Source organism: Mustela lutreola, chromosome 8, assembly GCF_030435805.1.
Source record: "Mustela lutreola isolate mMusLut2 chromosome 8, mMusLut2.pri, whole genome shotgun sequence".
Classification (NCBI taxonomy): Eukaryota; Metazoa; Chordata; class Mammalia; order Carnivora; family Mustelidae; genus Mustela; species Mustela lutreola.
In genome coordinates this window covers 113,137,099-113,150,793 of record NC_081297.1, presented here as the reverse complement: position 1 = coordinate 113,150,793, position 13,695 = coordinate 113,137,099, and the positions used below count along the sequence as shown (strand labels likewise).

Below are 13,695 nucleotides of genomic sequence, written 5' to 3'. Positions count from 1 at the left end.
TCTCATGCACTTAACTAGCTCTATATAAAATGGAAAACATTTACTGTAGTAAAAACCTTATTAGTATAGAGACAAACTCGAAACTCAACCAGAATAACTTTTCTGCAAACCTTATCTTATGAATTATAGTTAAGTTCATGATATTCAAAAAAATGATGAGTTAGGTTTTGTGATAATAAATTCAGTTTACCTCCAGCCTAATCTCCATGCCAGTCTAAACTTCGTGATTAATATAACTGAGAGACTATAAAACTTTGAAATTTCTTCTGAATCATCAAAATTAGGTTACATAATTATCACCTGTATGCTTGGAATAGTTGTGTGTATATTTTCTATGTTATAGGTTATGTAAAATATTAATATGTATGTGCCAAGTGCTATCATAAAAGATCAATCCAGTTGCTCTCAGTGAATTTCTCATTCCTTCTTTCCTCTAATTTTTATCTCAAGAACAATTTTCCTCAACAAGCCCACTCTAAAGATGGAGGAGAGAAAAATATCTAAAGAAATCAGAGGGTTATGTTTTTTTTTTTTTTTTTTCTCTTTCAGGACTGAAGATCAGGTTTGGGGGAAGGGAGAAATTAGACTGGAGTCAAAAGTCTTTGAAGCAAAAAGGGGACCAAGAACCAAAATTTCCTTCATGAAGACCTAGAGAGGAGGCAAGGACTCAGGATAAGTTATCTTCAAGTGTTGACTCCTCCACAGACTGGAGATGCCTCACCAATGAGCACTTGGGGACCCTTACAAGCTGTGAGAGAAAGAGTTTTACCAAAAATTTGAACAACTTGAGTAGAGATGGAGACTTGAAGACAATTGCTCCCACCAAGATGGAACTGAGCAGATACAGTGGAGAACCTCTTCATGAGCCCACAACACGGCCTCCCCATTGCTCTGACGAATACACACAATGCACAGTGTTTAAGAGCCCAAATCTACAAGAACCAAAGAAAGCTCTATCATTAGTCTCCACTATTTGCTGGCACACTTTCTAAGAAGGATAAGAGCAACATATACTTCCCAGATACAAATGTATTTCCTTTTATAAGCATGTTCGTTTGTACAAATAGGTAAACAATGTATAAATTAGTAGATAAGTATGTAAATCACAATGAGATATAATTCAAAATGAAGACATATAAAACTATAACTTGAGGGACTGAAGCACCCTCATGGACATTCGATATAAGAATAAGGGAAACGGGGGCGCCTGGGTGGCTCAGTGGGTTAAAGCCTCTGCCTTCAGCTCAGGTCATGATCTCAGGGTCCTGGGATCGAGCCCCACATGGGGCTCTCTGCTCAGCGGGGAGCCTGCTTCCCTTCCCCTGTCTCTATGCCCACTTGTGATCTCTGTCTGTTGAATAAATAAATAAAAATCTTTTTTAAAAAAATTTTTAAAAAAAGAAGAAGGGAACTGAATTAGACAGCCAAACAAAATCTTCTCTTGTCCAGAGCATGAGTTCTTTACTAACAGCAACCTGAAGAGATAATTTTCACCTGAAAAATCCATTTGTATAAAAATTGAAAGCTTCCGAATTGTCTCCCAGTTGATTGATATCTTGTATTTGGATACTCATGCATTTTTCACTAGCAATTAAAGCAAAAATCGTTGACTTTATCATTAATTTTCTTTAGGGAGAGTATAATTTCACCACCTACTGAAAGTAATCATTTCCTTCAGTGATTATTTAACACAATATTAGGCATATCCTGGCTAATAAAATCACTCTGAGCTTAAAACTTGCACAACAATTTTTAGTGGAATATTGAAGTCCTTGTTCACTGACAGCAATCACAATAATAAAATCTTTGTATTTTTAGCAAATGCCATAAAATGAATATGAAGATGTTACATATAGCCTTTGCATTAAAGATTACTGAAATAATATCAACAGCAACCTCTGAATTCTCTTACTTTTTTTTAAATTTTCCTCTTACGGCATTAGCTTGAAATATTAATAAGTATCTTGAAAACACAGTGCCTGGTATGTACTAAATAAAGGAAGAAATATATCAGTACTGAATATCCTAAGAAAACTAAGTAGGTTTAAAATATCTATAAAATTAGTGGGGATGAAACCTATTAAAAATATTCATTTAAACAATTTTCTTTTTATAACTAGTATCAACAATCTCAATTCTATATCCCCCTTCAATCATCTATCTTCATTGCATTATTTTTGCAAATTCGTACTCTCCTTGTCCAGTTAATGCTTTTGCCTATTATTTTGATCATAGGAAACAGATTCCCCTGCCATTCCACTGAGTCAATCAGTGTCCCATGGAGGCTAAACGCCCCATGTTCGTCCTCTGAATATTATAGATGACACCAGGGGAAGTGGTTTGAAGAATCCTAGAACACATTAGAAAAAAGAACCATCACTAGTAGTGCAGCAGACTTGTTGAGAGAAAGCAAAATATATCAAGAAGCAAAAGGTAGAAATTCAATATTCATGGAAAATTCTGCTTTGGGATCCAAAGGACGACAGAAGAAATGCCAGAAAGTACAAAGGCACAGATGGAGATTTTTACAGCAGAACTGTGTGAGGCAAGCCTTCTTAAGTGAGGAAGTTACTGGAGCAATTTTTTTCAAACTGATGTCTGTGTACATTGTGTAGAGCATGATCACAATGTGTGTTGATCTTTCTGAGTTTAGGGTTTGTTAACCATACTCAGGGCAGTGCAGCATGGAGGTCAAGCTCTTTGGTTCTGAATCAGATTGCTTACAAATCTCAGTTTACTACATTTTTGACCAAGTGACTTTGACCAAGTTATTTTAACCCCTCTGGTCCTCAGATTCCTCCTCTATAAAGTGTTAATAGTAATACCTTACAGGCATATTTTGAAGCTTAAATTATATGATATACATAAAGTAGTTAACAACAAAAGCTATTACTTTTAGGGAATCAGTTTCAATTTCAGCATGACATCCAAAGGATTGATGTAGAATGTGTTTGTGTGTGTGCACACGTACATGCACTCGCACGCACATGTGTGTGAACCTCTCAACAGGAGATAATTTTGGTTTATATTTTCTTTAACTAGCACTGAATTTTTTTTAATGTTGGGCTTTTTTCCTCCATCAAACTTCCATAAATGTAACAGAAACAACCAAAAACTAAAATGTCAATTTTCTTTTTAATCCGTCATCTCTATTTCTCTAAAATTATCTGGCTTTCTTTGGGTATTTATAGCTGACAGATTTCTCCCTAGCTCAGTAAGGTACCAAAATGCTTTTGATTAGTTGCTTGGGGTTTTTGTAGTGGCCCAGTTTCCCTTTAACTATTACTCTAATTTATCCCATCATGAGTCCAGAATTTGTCCAGTCATGGACAAAATGAACACTGAACACTGTCCTGGATCATCTTACTTGTTTGAATTAGGTTTAAGTGGCTACGCCTTCCTCAATAAGGAGGTTTGATAATAAAGCAGGCTCTAATTCTGCCATTATCTGGCATTTTCACTGAGGATGTGATACTCTGTTTCTTCTTATGTCAATTTCTTAGTTTTAGGTAGCGCCTCCTCTTATTACCATTAAATCAATAAATTCTCATTCTGATAATATGTAATTATTTTTGCCTTCAATGATGGCAAAATAAATTCCTTACATGCTTATCATCATAGTAATTGATATCTATGACATAATGTTTGACTAATGTTTATATTTATACAAAATGGTAAACGATAAGCATTTGGTATATGTCTTTCATCCTTTTTGCCTAAAAAATTAGCTATCTCCACTCATTAATTTATTCATGTCATACAAAAAACATTTATTGAGGGCCTCCTAAATGCCGAAAACTTAGTTACACTTTTTATTTTACAGGAAATAAATTTTAACTCAAATACTTAGAAATTTAGATAAATTTTATAAAGTAAAGCTGTTCATTGAGTTATGTACTGAATTATAAACTATTGTTCCCACATTGTTGAAAAACTCTTACTCTGAAAATAAATCCCACAGAATGGCTATAGTAATAATCGTTATTGAAATATCACATACCTTCATTGTAATATTCACAGTCAAGAGCTAAAAAAAATAAAAGAATAAATATTAAACTCTTTAAAGGTCTAACCCCTTATCTGAAAGTATGAAAAATATTGCTGTATGTTTATCCATGACCAAGTGAAAGAACACAGAATGACATCATTATTTAGGAACTTCCTCTGAGCAAAGAGGATTCTTTAAGAGTGATGTGTTGAAAAATTAAATTTTGTAAGATTATAAGTAGACCAATGTATCTGCCTACTTAGAAATGGGAACTCAAAGTGTTAAAATCTTTAGATGACTTGCCGTCTACATAAGTAAACGAAAAGTTTAAAGACTCAAATCTGTTTCTTATAATCAGAACAGGGAAATTTCACAGCCGTAAGGGGAATGAAGTCATAAACAATTTGAGGGTGGTATACAATTTAGAGTTCGAATGTCAACCTGACAACAGTCAAACAGAATAGAAAATTTTACCTTGATGTTTAATTTTATAAACCCTTTAGCTGTACTACAGTTTATCTGCATTGTCAAAGGAATAGAAAGTTTAGTTATCTTAAATTCTGTTTCTAAATGAAAATTCTATTTTCAACAATAATTGCATGGTATTTGTTCTGTGATAGGACAAATTAATCTCTTTATAAGTTTCCAACCTGGTGATGATGTTCTCACTAGGGTACTCACAACAAACAGTGGATGACCTCCAGTGAACAGATACCCCTTCCTGACAACATTTGTATGCGTAAGCTGCCACGCTGGTGCATAAACATTCACAGTCCCCACCAAGATTACAGTTACACGTGTCTTCATGGCAGTTTTTGGCAAAAGAAGTAACATCGATCTGAAAATGAAATGAAAATGAGTTCATTTCAATAAGTACGAACCACAACTGATTCAAATTCAAACTTCTAAAAGAAAACAAACTGGTAGGTTTTCAAAATTTGGTATTATCAACTTAACACTGCCACCTAGAGTTCTCAACGTCTCAAACCTCTATAGGGACCAAAGGAGAAAGGAATTTATTAGGCAAATGTAAAATCAAAGAACCAGCAAAACAGATAATGGGTCTTACAAAAAATGTGATTTCAGTAACTTCAATATAATCATATTTTGATATTTTGTACAATCTCATTGTTTATTAGCATATTCACATGGAATGAAAAGAATGTTCTATCACCAATTGTACTTTTAGTGATTTTTATGAATACCTGAAGCAATTTTCTTAAACTATGGAGGCTTAAAATTATTATGTTGGGAAGGCATTTAAAAATTTAAATTACTCCATCTTGGCATATGCTTTTAAGACCCTTTTAAATGTGCCACTACTAATACTTTTAAACTATACATTGGGTTGAGGAGAAGATGCCATGCAGCAATGTTCTCTAAATAAAAACAAAATTTTTGGCTTTGACCAATCACTTCTGGCTTTGAGGATGTATTAAAATGCTTCATGAAGTAGAACAGAGTATTACAATAAATATGTACAAATGTATGCTGTTAAATAAGATGAATTGAGGGAGAAAGTAAATCAACTAAATGCACCACTTCTACCAACAAACAAACTACCAAATTTCTCTTCCCGACAATGGTTAGATAGTCCACCCAAAAAGCCAACAGTTGGTTAAATTCTTTGTCCCATTCATCTCGGTATCACAGCTACAGCAATACCCATGTAAATATGAAGGTTTTGTAAAGTATTCATTTACCACATTGCGACAAGGAGCAAAAACATCGCTGTACAAAATGGAGCACTCTTTCTTGGCATAAGGAAATTTGTTTTGATGTGCCTCACAGGGTTTAAATAATTCACTTGGGGTTTCACACTGTTGAAGAGAAATAAGTGAGAAGAGAGAGTTTTCAAAGGGGTGACTTGTGAGGCTGAAATCAGAGTAAACTATTCTGACTCCGGCATTACAATCACATCTCATATATTCTGGTTCCTTTAGTCAAGTTTTACCTAAAGCATCTGTGTTCAGCCAACTCAATAGTATGTATTACTTTTCGAAAACAATTAAACATACTATTAAAATTCTGGCGATATTAGAGAGTAGAGGTAAATGGTTTTAAATTTGTCTCAAATGCGGTCATTAAAAAATTATGTGAGCAATTGATTCTCTTTCCTTTCATTTTCAGCTCATTCATTTCCATCGGAGTCATCCTCTGAGGAGTTGTACATGCTCACGTGTCTCTAGGCTCACATCCCACGTACTCAGCAACTTGGTCTCTGCCTCGTCTAATCCACCTCCCCGAAACTGCCCTGAAAATGTCATCAGTGATCTCTTCATTAGAGTTGCCTAAATATAAAGGCAATGCTTCAGTCTTCATCTCACCTGACCTTTCACTACCTTTGACTCTACTTACTACTTTGCCCTTCTTAAATGTCTCTCCACATTTATTTCTTGTGATACCAGTTTCTTCTGAGTTTCTTCCTAATTCAATGGCTGCTACTTCCCCATTCTTCTGCCCCTCCCTTCTGTGCAAAGCTTGATCCTCAAACCTCTTATTTTTCTCATTTTGTACACTTCTTATGGCTTCGACAACCTGCATATTCTAGTAACTGCCAAATCTATATTTCCAGCCCAAATATCTTTCCTGAATCTCAAAACTGGACATCTCCACATAAATTTCACTGTAGCCTCTCTCTCAATGCATCCTAGCCTGTTCTTATCTCTACACAGTTGTCCTGGCCCACTTTCCTCCACTATCTCCTCTCTTTTTTGCCCTTCCTCAGGGAAGAGTATCAGCAACTACCCAATAAGTCAGAAAGCTATGAGACTTTATTGAATTCTCCAGATTCTCCTAAATGCAACCTTTCAACAGATGCTGATGATTTTAATCTTTAATGCCTCTGAAATTTGTATAGTTTTCTAAATCTTCACTGACTTAACATTACCAGCTGGATTATAAGAGCCTCCTAACTACTTTAGGGCCTTAGATCCTAGCACTCATAGCTTGCAGCTCTATACTTTGCATTCCAGCCACTGATAACTTCCAACTCCCCAGAGCTGCCATGTTGAATTTTTTGAAATTCCCATTACACACCCGTCTTCCTGCACCTTCTAATGGACCATTCCCTCCTTTGATGCTACACTGTTTCTCAACATCTTCACTTTTCTAGTTCCTGTGTCTTATAGGATTCAGCCCAATGGCACCTTCTTTGGGAAACCTCCTTTGACTGTAATGAAGCCAATGCTTTGTTCACCTCTATCAAAGCACCTATTTCATATTTCCATTCTTAATTTTTCTAGCTCAACTCCTAATCTAGACTCTAAATTCCTAATAACAGAGGTTGTGTTTTAATCCTACTATGGGTTCATGTAACCTGGAAAACATCAAAGCACTAAATTAGACTTACCAATTAAAAAAGCTTTAAAATTTTTTTTTTAGTTTTGGCCATTAAGTATGAATAAGAATACACATTATAGTGAGTATAAAATTCTTTTATTACTCCAAATATTTAATTATGATTATAAATTGGTTATTCCTTAATTCATTTTAAATGGACAAATATAAGATAATTTCTTCAAGGACTTATAAGTGCAACAAGATATATGACAGCCATAATAAAAAGGATTTTGTATCTATGAAGTAGATAGTTCATATATTAAATAAAATATTTGTACTTTTCAGCTTGGGCCACATTCAAATATGCTGCTGAATTTTACTGAATTAGGTGAGGGCTTTATCCTAGACCCCTTTTATGTTTTTAAAGAAATTTAGATATACTAGGTAAACTAGGTAAAGAGGAAGGCAAATTAACCAAATAGTAACAAATCAGAAAGCTGTAGTTATGGATACCACTTTCAGCTAGAAAGAAAAGTAGGCTAAAAAGAAAAAGGAGAAGAAAAGAGTAATGCTAATTTCTAATTCGATTCTGTTTTCTGAGTTAGTTCAGCATTTCTCAAAGTGTGGCCGGCCCACAGGACACTATTTCTTTGACAACTAATACATAAAAACAGGTTCTGTGTCAATAAGTTGGTAATCACTTCAGATTTATTCCTCCCTTGGAAGCTTATAATTACTCAAGAAATCCTTCAAAAAAGAAATATGTCTAACTTACTTTATTCAAATTGCTCCCAGAGGCAGCAGACCACAAATCCATTCCCTACCTATCCCCACCCCACACAACCATGCCTGGAGAACAAATGGTGAGAAATTCTGCCTTCATTTTCTCATTGCTTTGAGTTGGCAAAAGTTATATTATTAGAAATATAAGTACGCTGATAAAGCATTTGCTATGGAAGGAAAAACCTGAGATTAAAAGACATGAATTTGAATGTCATCTCTGCTTCTTTCTGGACATACAATATTAAGCAAGTCATTAAACCTTCCTGAGCCTCAATTTCTTCATCTGTCATATAGAGATAACACCCTTTACATTACAAGATTGTCACAAGCTTTACAGAAGGTAAATGTGAAAGTAATTTGTCAGTTATGAATTACTATACAAATATGACATAAAGTAGTATTACCTAAATAAATTTTCCTGTAAGAAAAAGTGATTAAGTGAATAAATATATCAAAAAATATTTGTTGAGTTCTATAATACATATATTCTGCTTACCTGCCCTAATGCCCAACTATCTCCAAATACTTGGGCATTTCTTACTTCTAAGTTATTGGAAGTGGTCATATCATTGGAAGTACATTTGTCAAAGTTTCCACATAATCCTGATAGTTTGTTCTAAAGTGAAAAAAAATCATGAAATATGAAATATTCTATTTTCACATCAACATTTAAGGTCTCATTCACTAAAAATCTAAAATAGATCTAAAATAGACATTTTAGAATTTCCACAATTATATAAATATGTTAAGATAATTTCATATCTATTTAATTATATTTAAGTTATTTTAAATTCTTTTTTTTTTCAAGATTTTATTTATTTATTTGACAGAGAAATTACAAGTAGGCAGAGAGGCAGGCAGAGAGAGGAGGAAGCAGGCTCCCTGCTGAGCAGAGAGCCCGATGCGGAACTCGATCCCAGGACCCTGAGATCATGACCTGAGCCGAAGGCAGCGGCTTAACCCACTGAGCCACCCAGGCGCCCTAAGTTATTTTAAATTCTTAATGATGTCTCGCCATCTCCCAAATTTTATCTAGTCACACTTACCATTGTCTTAGCACTGATACAAGTAATAATATAAGTAACTTGGAGAAGTATAATACAGACACTATAATATTTATGTGTATGTATACATATATATTCTGTATATATTCATATACATATATATTTTAATGATGAAAAACCCACCTCCGAATATGCTTAAGGTTCTGTAACACTATAAATGTTGAAACAATAAGAATAATAAATTTTTTTCTAGGTCATACTCTGAAAAGCCGAAACATTCAAAACAAAACTTCTAAAAGAAAAAGTTAACTTTTTAATATTCATGTATCATGCCACTATGAGACACAATAAATAAAAACCACATCTTATTTCACAATTATAAAGGTTGTTATAGGTTATGAAAGGTGCCATATGAAGGTTACTAAAAGTGCCATATGAAGTAATCATATTAACATTACCCATTGCATTTTCTCAAATAATGTGAAATGCTTTACTTTTAGGGGAGGAAGATAAACCAAAAGTACAAAGAAGAATACTCTTCTTAAAACAATGGAAATCCACCCTTAAAACAATGAAATTAAACAACTGAAGGTTTTCTTCATATAGTGAGAAATGGACCGTAGCCCTTAGCTGATAAAATAGGCTGCCCAGGTCTCCAGCAAAGCTGATAATAACCCTGGGATTGCAACTGTCATGACCACTGTGTATCATTGTGCCTCTTTCTCAGAAGCCACAATAACTCTGCAAGACAATGGCCACTTCCTCCATGATCACCCAACAATTTAAGGCAGCAGTAAAGGGGGAGATGTAGAAGAATAACTGATTAAATCACTTTCAAAAACATGGTTGAAGATGTATGGCAGTAACTAACTTGTTTCATTTGCATCAAAGAAATGCAGGAAGCCAGCAAACCCTAGTAATAGATTTATGGGCTTTATCTCACTTGAGGTTGAAAGAAAATGACTTTAATATACAATAATATCTTAAATTTACAACATATTAAAATCTTTAAAACTATGTAACTTTTCCACAGTCCAATAAGAATATGTTGTTACTATCCCAATTTTTCCCTAACTTGCCACACATTATATCCATGAGTCCGAACTTCAATTTCAGATAAACTGGATTTTTAAAATGTATTGTTTCAAAAATAATCTCATATATAAATTTAAATTATATATAAATCATATATAAATTTAAATCTCATATATAAATTTAACAAGATTTATATTATTTAAAATAATAATCATACTTAATATTTATACATTTAACAGAGAATAATATTAAAACAATTTAAAATGGAAATTGCTAAAAATTCTAACCAGCCCAGAGCGAATCTTCGAACATGAATAAATAAAACAAATTAGTACATCCATACAATGGTATACTACTCAACAGTATAAAGGAAAACACTATTAATTCATCCAACAGTATGGATGAACCTTAAATGTATTTTGTGAAGTCAAAGAAGCCAGACCCAACAGGTAGCATAAAGGCAAAACTATAGAGTTGAAGAATAGATCAGTAAAGGATGACAATAATGGGGCAACATGGGAGAAATTGGGAGTAGAGAGGTCTGTTCTATATAGAAACTCTAGTGAGAGATTAAAAAAACCTCCATGCATTTGTTAAAATCCATAGAACTCTAGACCATAACTTTTTTTTTTTACAAATGTACTGTATGCAAACTTAAAAAAAATCCAGAATGTGGAGGAAAAGATGGAATGCAGAATGTAATAAACAAATAAATAAATCTAACAGTATGACAAACATCACATAACTATGCTGAAAGGGATGGGAAGAAAGAAGTTGACCTAAGTAACTTCGGAAAATGGTTACTCCAAGGTTAAAGTCAAAAAGAACTGTACGCAACACTGTACTCTAATTGGTAAGAGTTTTCTTCACTGGGCTATGAGTTAGTAATTCTGATAATATAACTTGTTTCTTAAAGAAAATGTCAATTGTTTTATTTCCATAAAACATCTAAAGGTAAATGTAACTTCATTTCTTACATTTCATTTCGATTGGCCTAACAAATAGGTTAACCTACCTTCCACCGGGGTCCAACTTTGATATGAATGGTTGTCTTTTTATCCCAAAGAATAGTGATATCATTTTCTGGAAAGTATATTGCTATGTAGTACCCTGCCTTCCAAAGCTGGTACGTAGGCTTATTTTCCAGAAAAAAACCTGATCGTTTCTTAAAAAAAAAAAAAAAAAGGAAGAAGGAAAGAAAGAGAAAAATGAATTCTTTGTTCATTAACCAAAGTGTAAACATTAATTAGTATCTACCAATGAGTATCTACGTACAAGTATTTTTGGTTGGCTCCATAGCAAAAGACAAAACAAATGCATAAAATATGCATAAAATAGGAAATACATAAATTGGTAATGAGACATAATCTGATAGATGGGCTCAATATGGATAAATAAGCAAAAGTATTTCTGCTATAGAAAAGAGCGTAAACAAAAGCATGAGCATAGAGTACATTAAGGGTAAGGGGTTATATCTGCTAACTCAAATGCTATGCTGATGATAATTCATATGATTAAGTACCAAAAATATATTATATACAGATAGATTAATAGATCTATAGGTAGATAAATAGATACATCTACATATATAGGTATATATGTATATATATATATCTACAGATAGATAGATGCATCTATATCTGTATCCATATTTATATCTATCTATATTGAGGAAGAGAGAGAGAGAGCGAAAGAGAAAGGGGAAATGGATTTCTATTAAAGGGACCTGGAGAGGCTTCTTGCAAGGAGTGGGATAATGAACGGATCTGTAAGAGACCATACACAAGAAAGTATACAGAGCTGGAAATGAGAATGGAGAAGAAATCATTCCAAACAAAAGTAATAGCTTGAATAGAGACTTAGGGGCAAGAAAATTCAAAATCTGTTCAGAGGTAAGGAGAGCACCAAAAGGCTCGAACATGGGTTTCATGAGAAGCATAGTAAGAGACCCTTTTGCAGCCAAGTTGTCCATACAGTCAAAGGCTGCTATTCTATGTGCAAAATGCATTCAGCAAGAGCTTCTGAATAGGAAAGTGATGGACCATGCTTATAGTAAAGGAAGATAATTTGTAGGCTATTAACAACAACCTTAGAGAGAAACTGGAGATGGAAACTGTTGGGAAAATTAAGAGCACATTTAGCCTAAAGAACAAATATTCAGCATTCCTTATGAGCAGAGGCTATACCCTGTAAAAGATCCCATTAAATCTGACATTGTAATTAACTCATATAATAACTTTAAAAATATCAAAATCAAATTAAATCAAAGAAAGTAAAGCAAATTCAGGCAGATGCAAAATAAAAAATTGTGAAGTGGATATACTATCCTTTGATTGTAGAATAACAAAGTCAGAGTTTGGAAATACTATTTTAGAAACATTCCTCAGGGCAAGGTAAATAAACTTCGTCACACCCATAAAGAGTTTTCTAGAACAAGCTCAAACTTACAAGGGCTCAATATGTTATATGGAACAGTGTATATTGTATAAGCATACGCATGGATAATGGATTTCCTTAACCTCTTTTCCTTCTCCTCCCAGGTGCCAAGTTGGAGGTATGGAGCAAGGACCTGGGTGCCTAGGAGAGTCTGCACACAACCTGGGAGCATCCTTGTTCCTGAGTGACAAGGCCTTAAATAATAAAGAAAAAAGAACCATGCACACACCATGACAGGTCAAAAGAGACAGCAAAACAAAGGGAGAAAGAATAATTCCTGCTTGAACAAGAGGCATCACATTATCATTCTTTACTAGGCCCACCCAATGTGTAGCCTGGCCTGACCCCAAGTCACTCTCTGCCATAGAATCTATTTTTATTGTTTTGATTATACTTTTCAGTACCTTTCTATTATATGATTTGTCTTCAGTTTTATTATCTGCCTTCTCCCCACCTGAATGTTAGCTCATTGAAAGAGGTACTTTATCAAGTTTATAACAGTATCCTCGGCTTCTGGATCAAGGTGTAATGTATAGATGTATAAAACCTTCCTGCAACAGCCCATTCACGGCTCTTACCTTACGGCTTGATCAGCAAGAATTAAAGCAAGTAAGCAGAATATTGGTGGCCTATAGCTCCTTTCAATCCATAAGATGCTTTTTTGTGTATTTTCCTATTAAAGTTCTCTTGGACTGGTTGACCTATCTTTAGAGTCTAAAAATAATTTTTGGATAAGGCAGGCAGCTTATCATTAGACTTCTTAAGGTTGTTGCTACATCCGTTTTCCTGATGTAAAAAGATATCTTTTCTATTTGCCCGTAGAGGTAAAAATCCTTCATTTTTACTAAACAGGGGAGTTTAAGACAAGAAAAACAGTTCTCTTTGGTCAAAAGGAGATAGTGTGCTTCTTTCTTTTCAGATTAAGAAGTAGAGATGCTTTCCATTAGAAAAAGGAGGGTGTTGTGAATTGCCCCAAATCTAGACCTCTACTTCAGATGAGAATTGTAGCACTTTCAACAAACTCCAATGATGTTAGAAAGATAAGTTATAAAGGTGGAGACTGAAAATATTTAAAGTGCCACTTAAATAAATTTATAAAACATTTATATCTTAACATGTTTGATGAAACAAAATTGTGTTTATTGAAAGAATAACTTTTTTTTTCTT

General features: G+C 33.9%; 1 protein-coding gene across 2 annotated transcripts in view; it reads right to left on the bottom strand.

Moving 5' to 3' along the window:
- Window positions 1-13,695, bottom strand: part of OTOGL (otogelin like) — a 133,176-nt gene that overhangs the window by 47,930 nt on the left and 71,551 nt on the right. For both annotated transcript variants that reach the window (XM_059186420.1, XM_059186421.1), the window contains 5 exons: window positions 11,108-11,257; window positions 8,550-8,669; window positions 5,692-5,808; window positions 4,670-4,826; window positions 4,001-4,027 (listed from right to left, as the gene is read on the bottom strand). In XM_059186420.1, coding sequence (XP_059042403.1) covers window positions 4,001-4,027; window positions 4,670-4,826; window positions 5,692-5,808; window positions 8,550-8,669; window positions 11,108-11,257 — 571 coding nt within the window. The remainder of the gene's footprint in view (window positions 1-4,000; window positions 4,028-4,669; window positions 4,827-5,691; window positions 5,809-8,549; window positions 8,670-11,107; window positions 11,258-13,695) is intronic.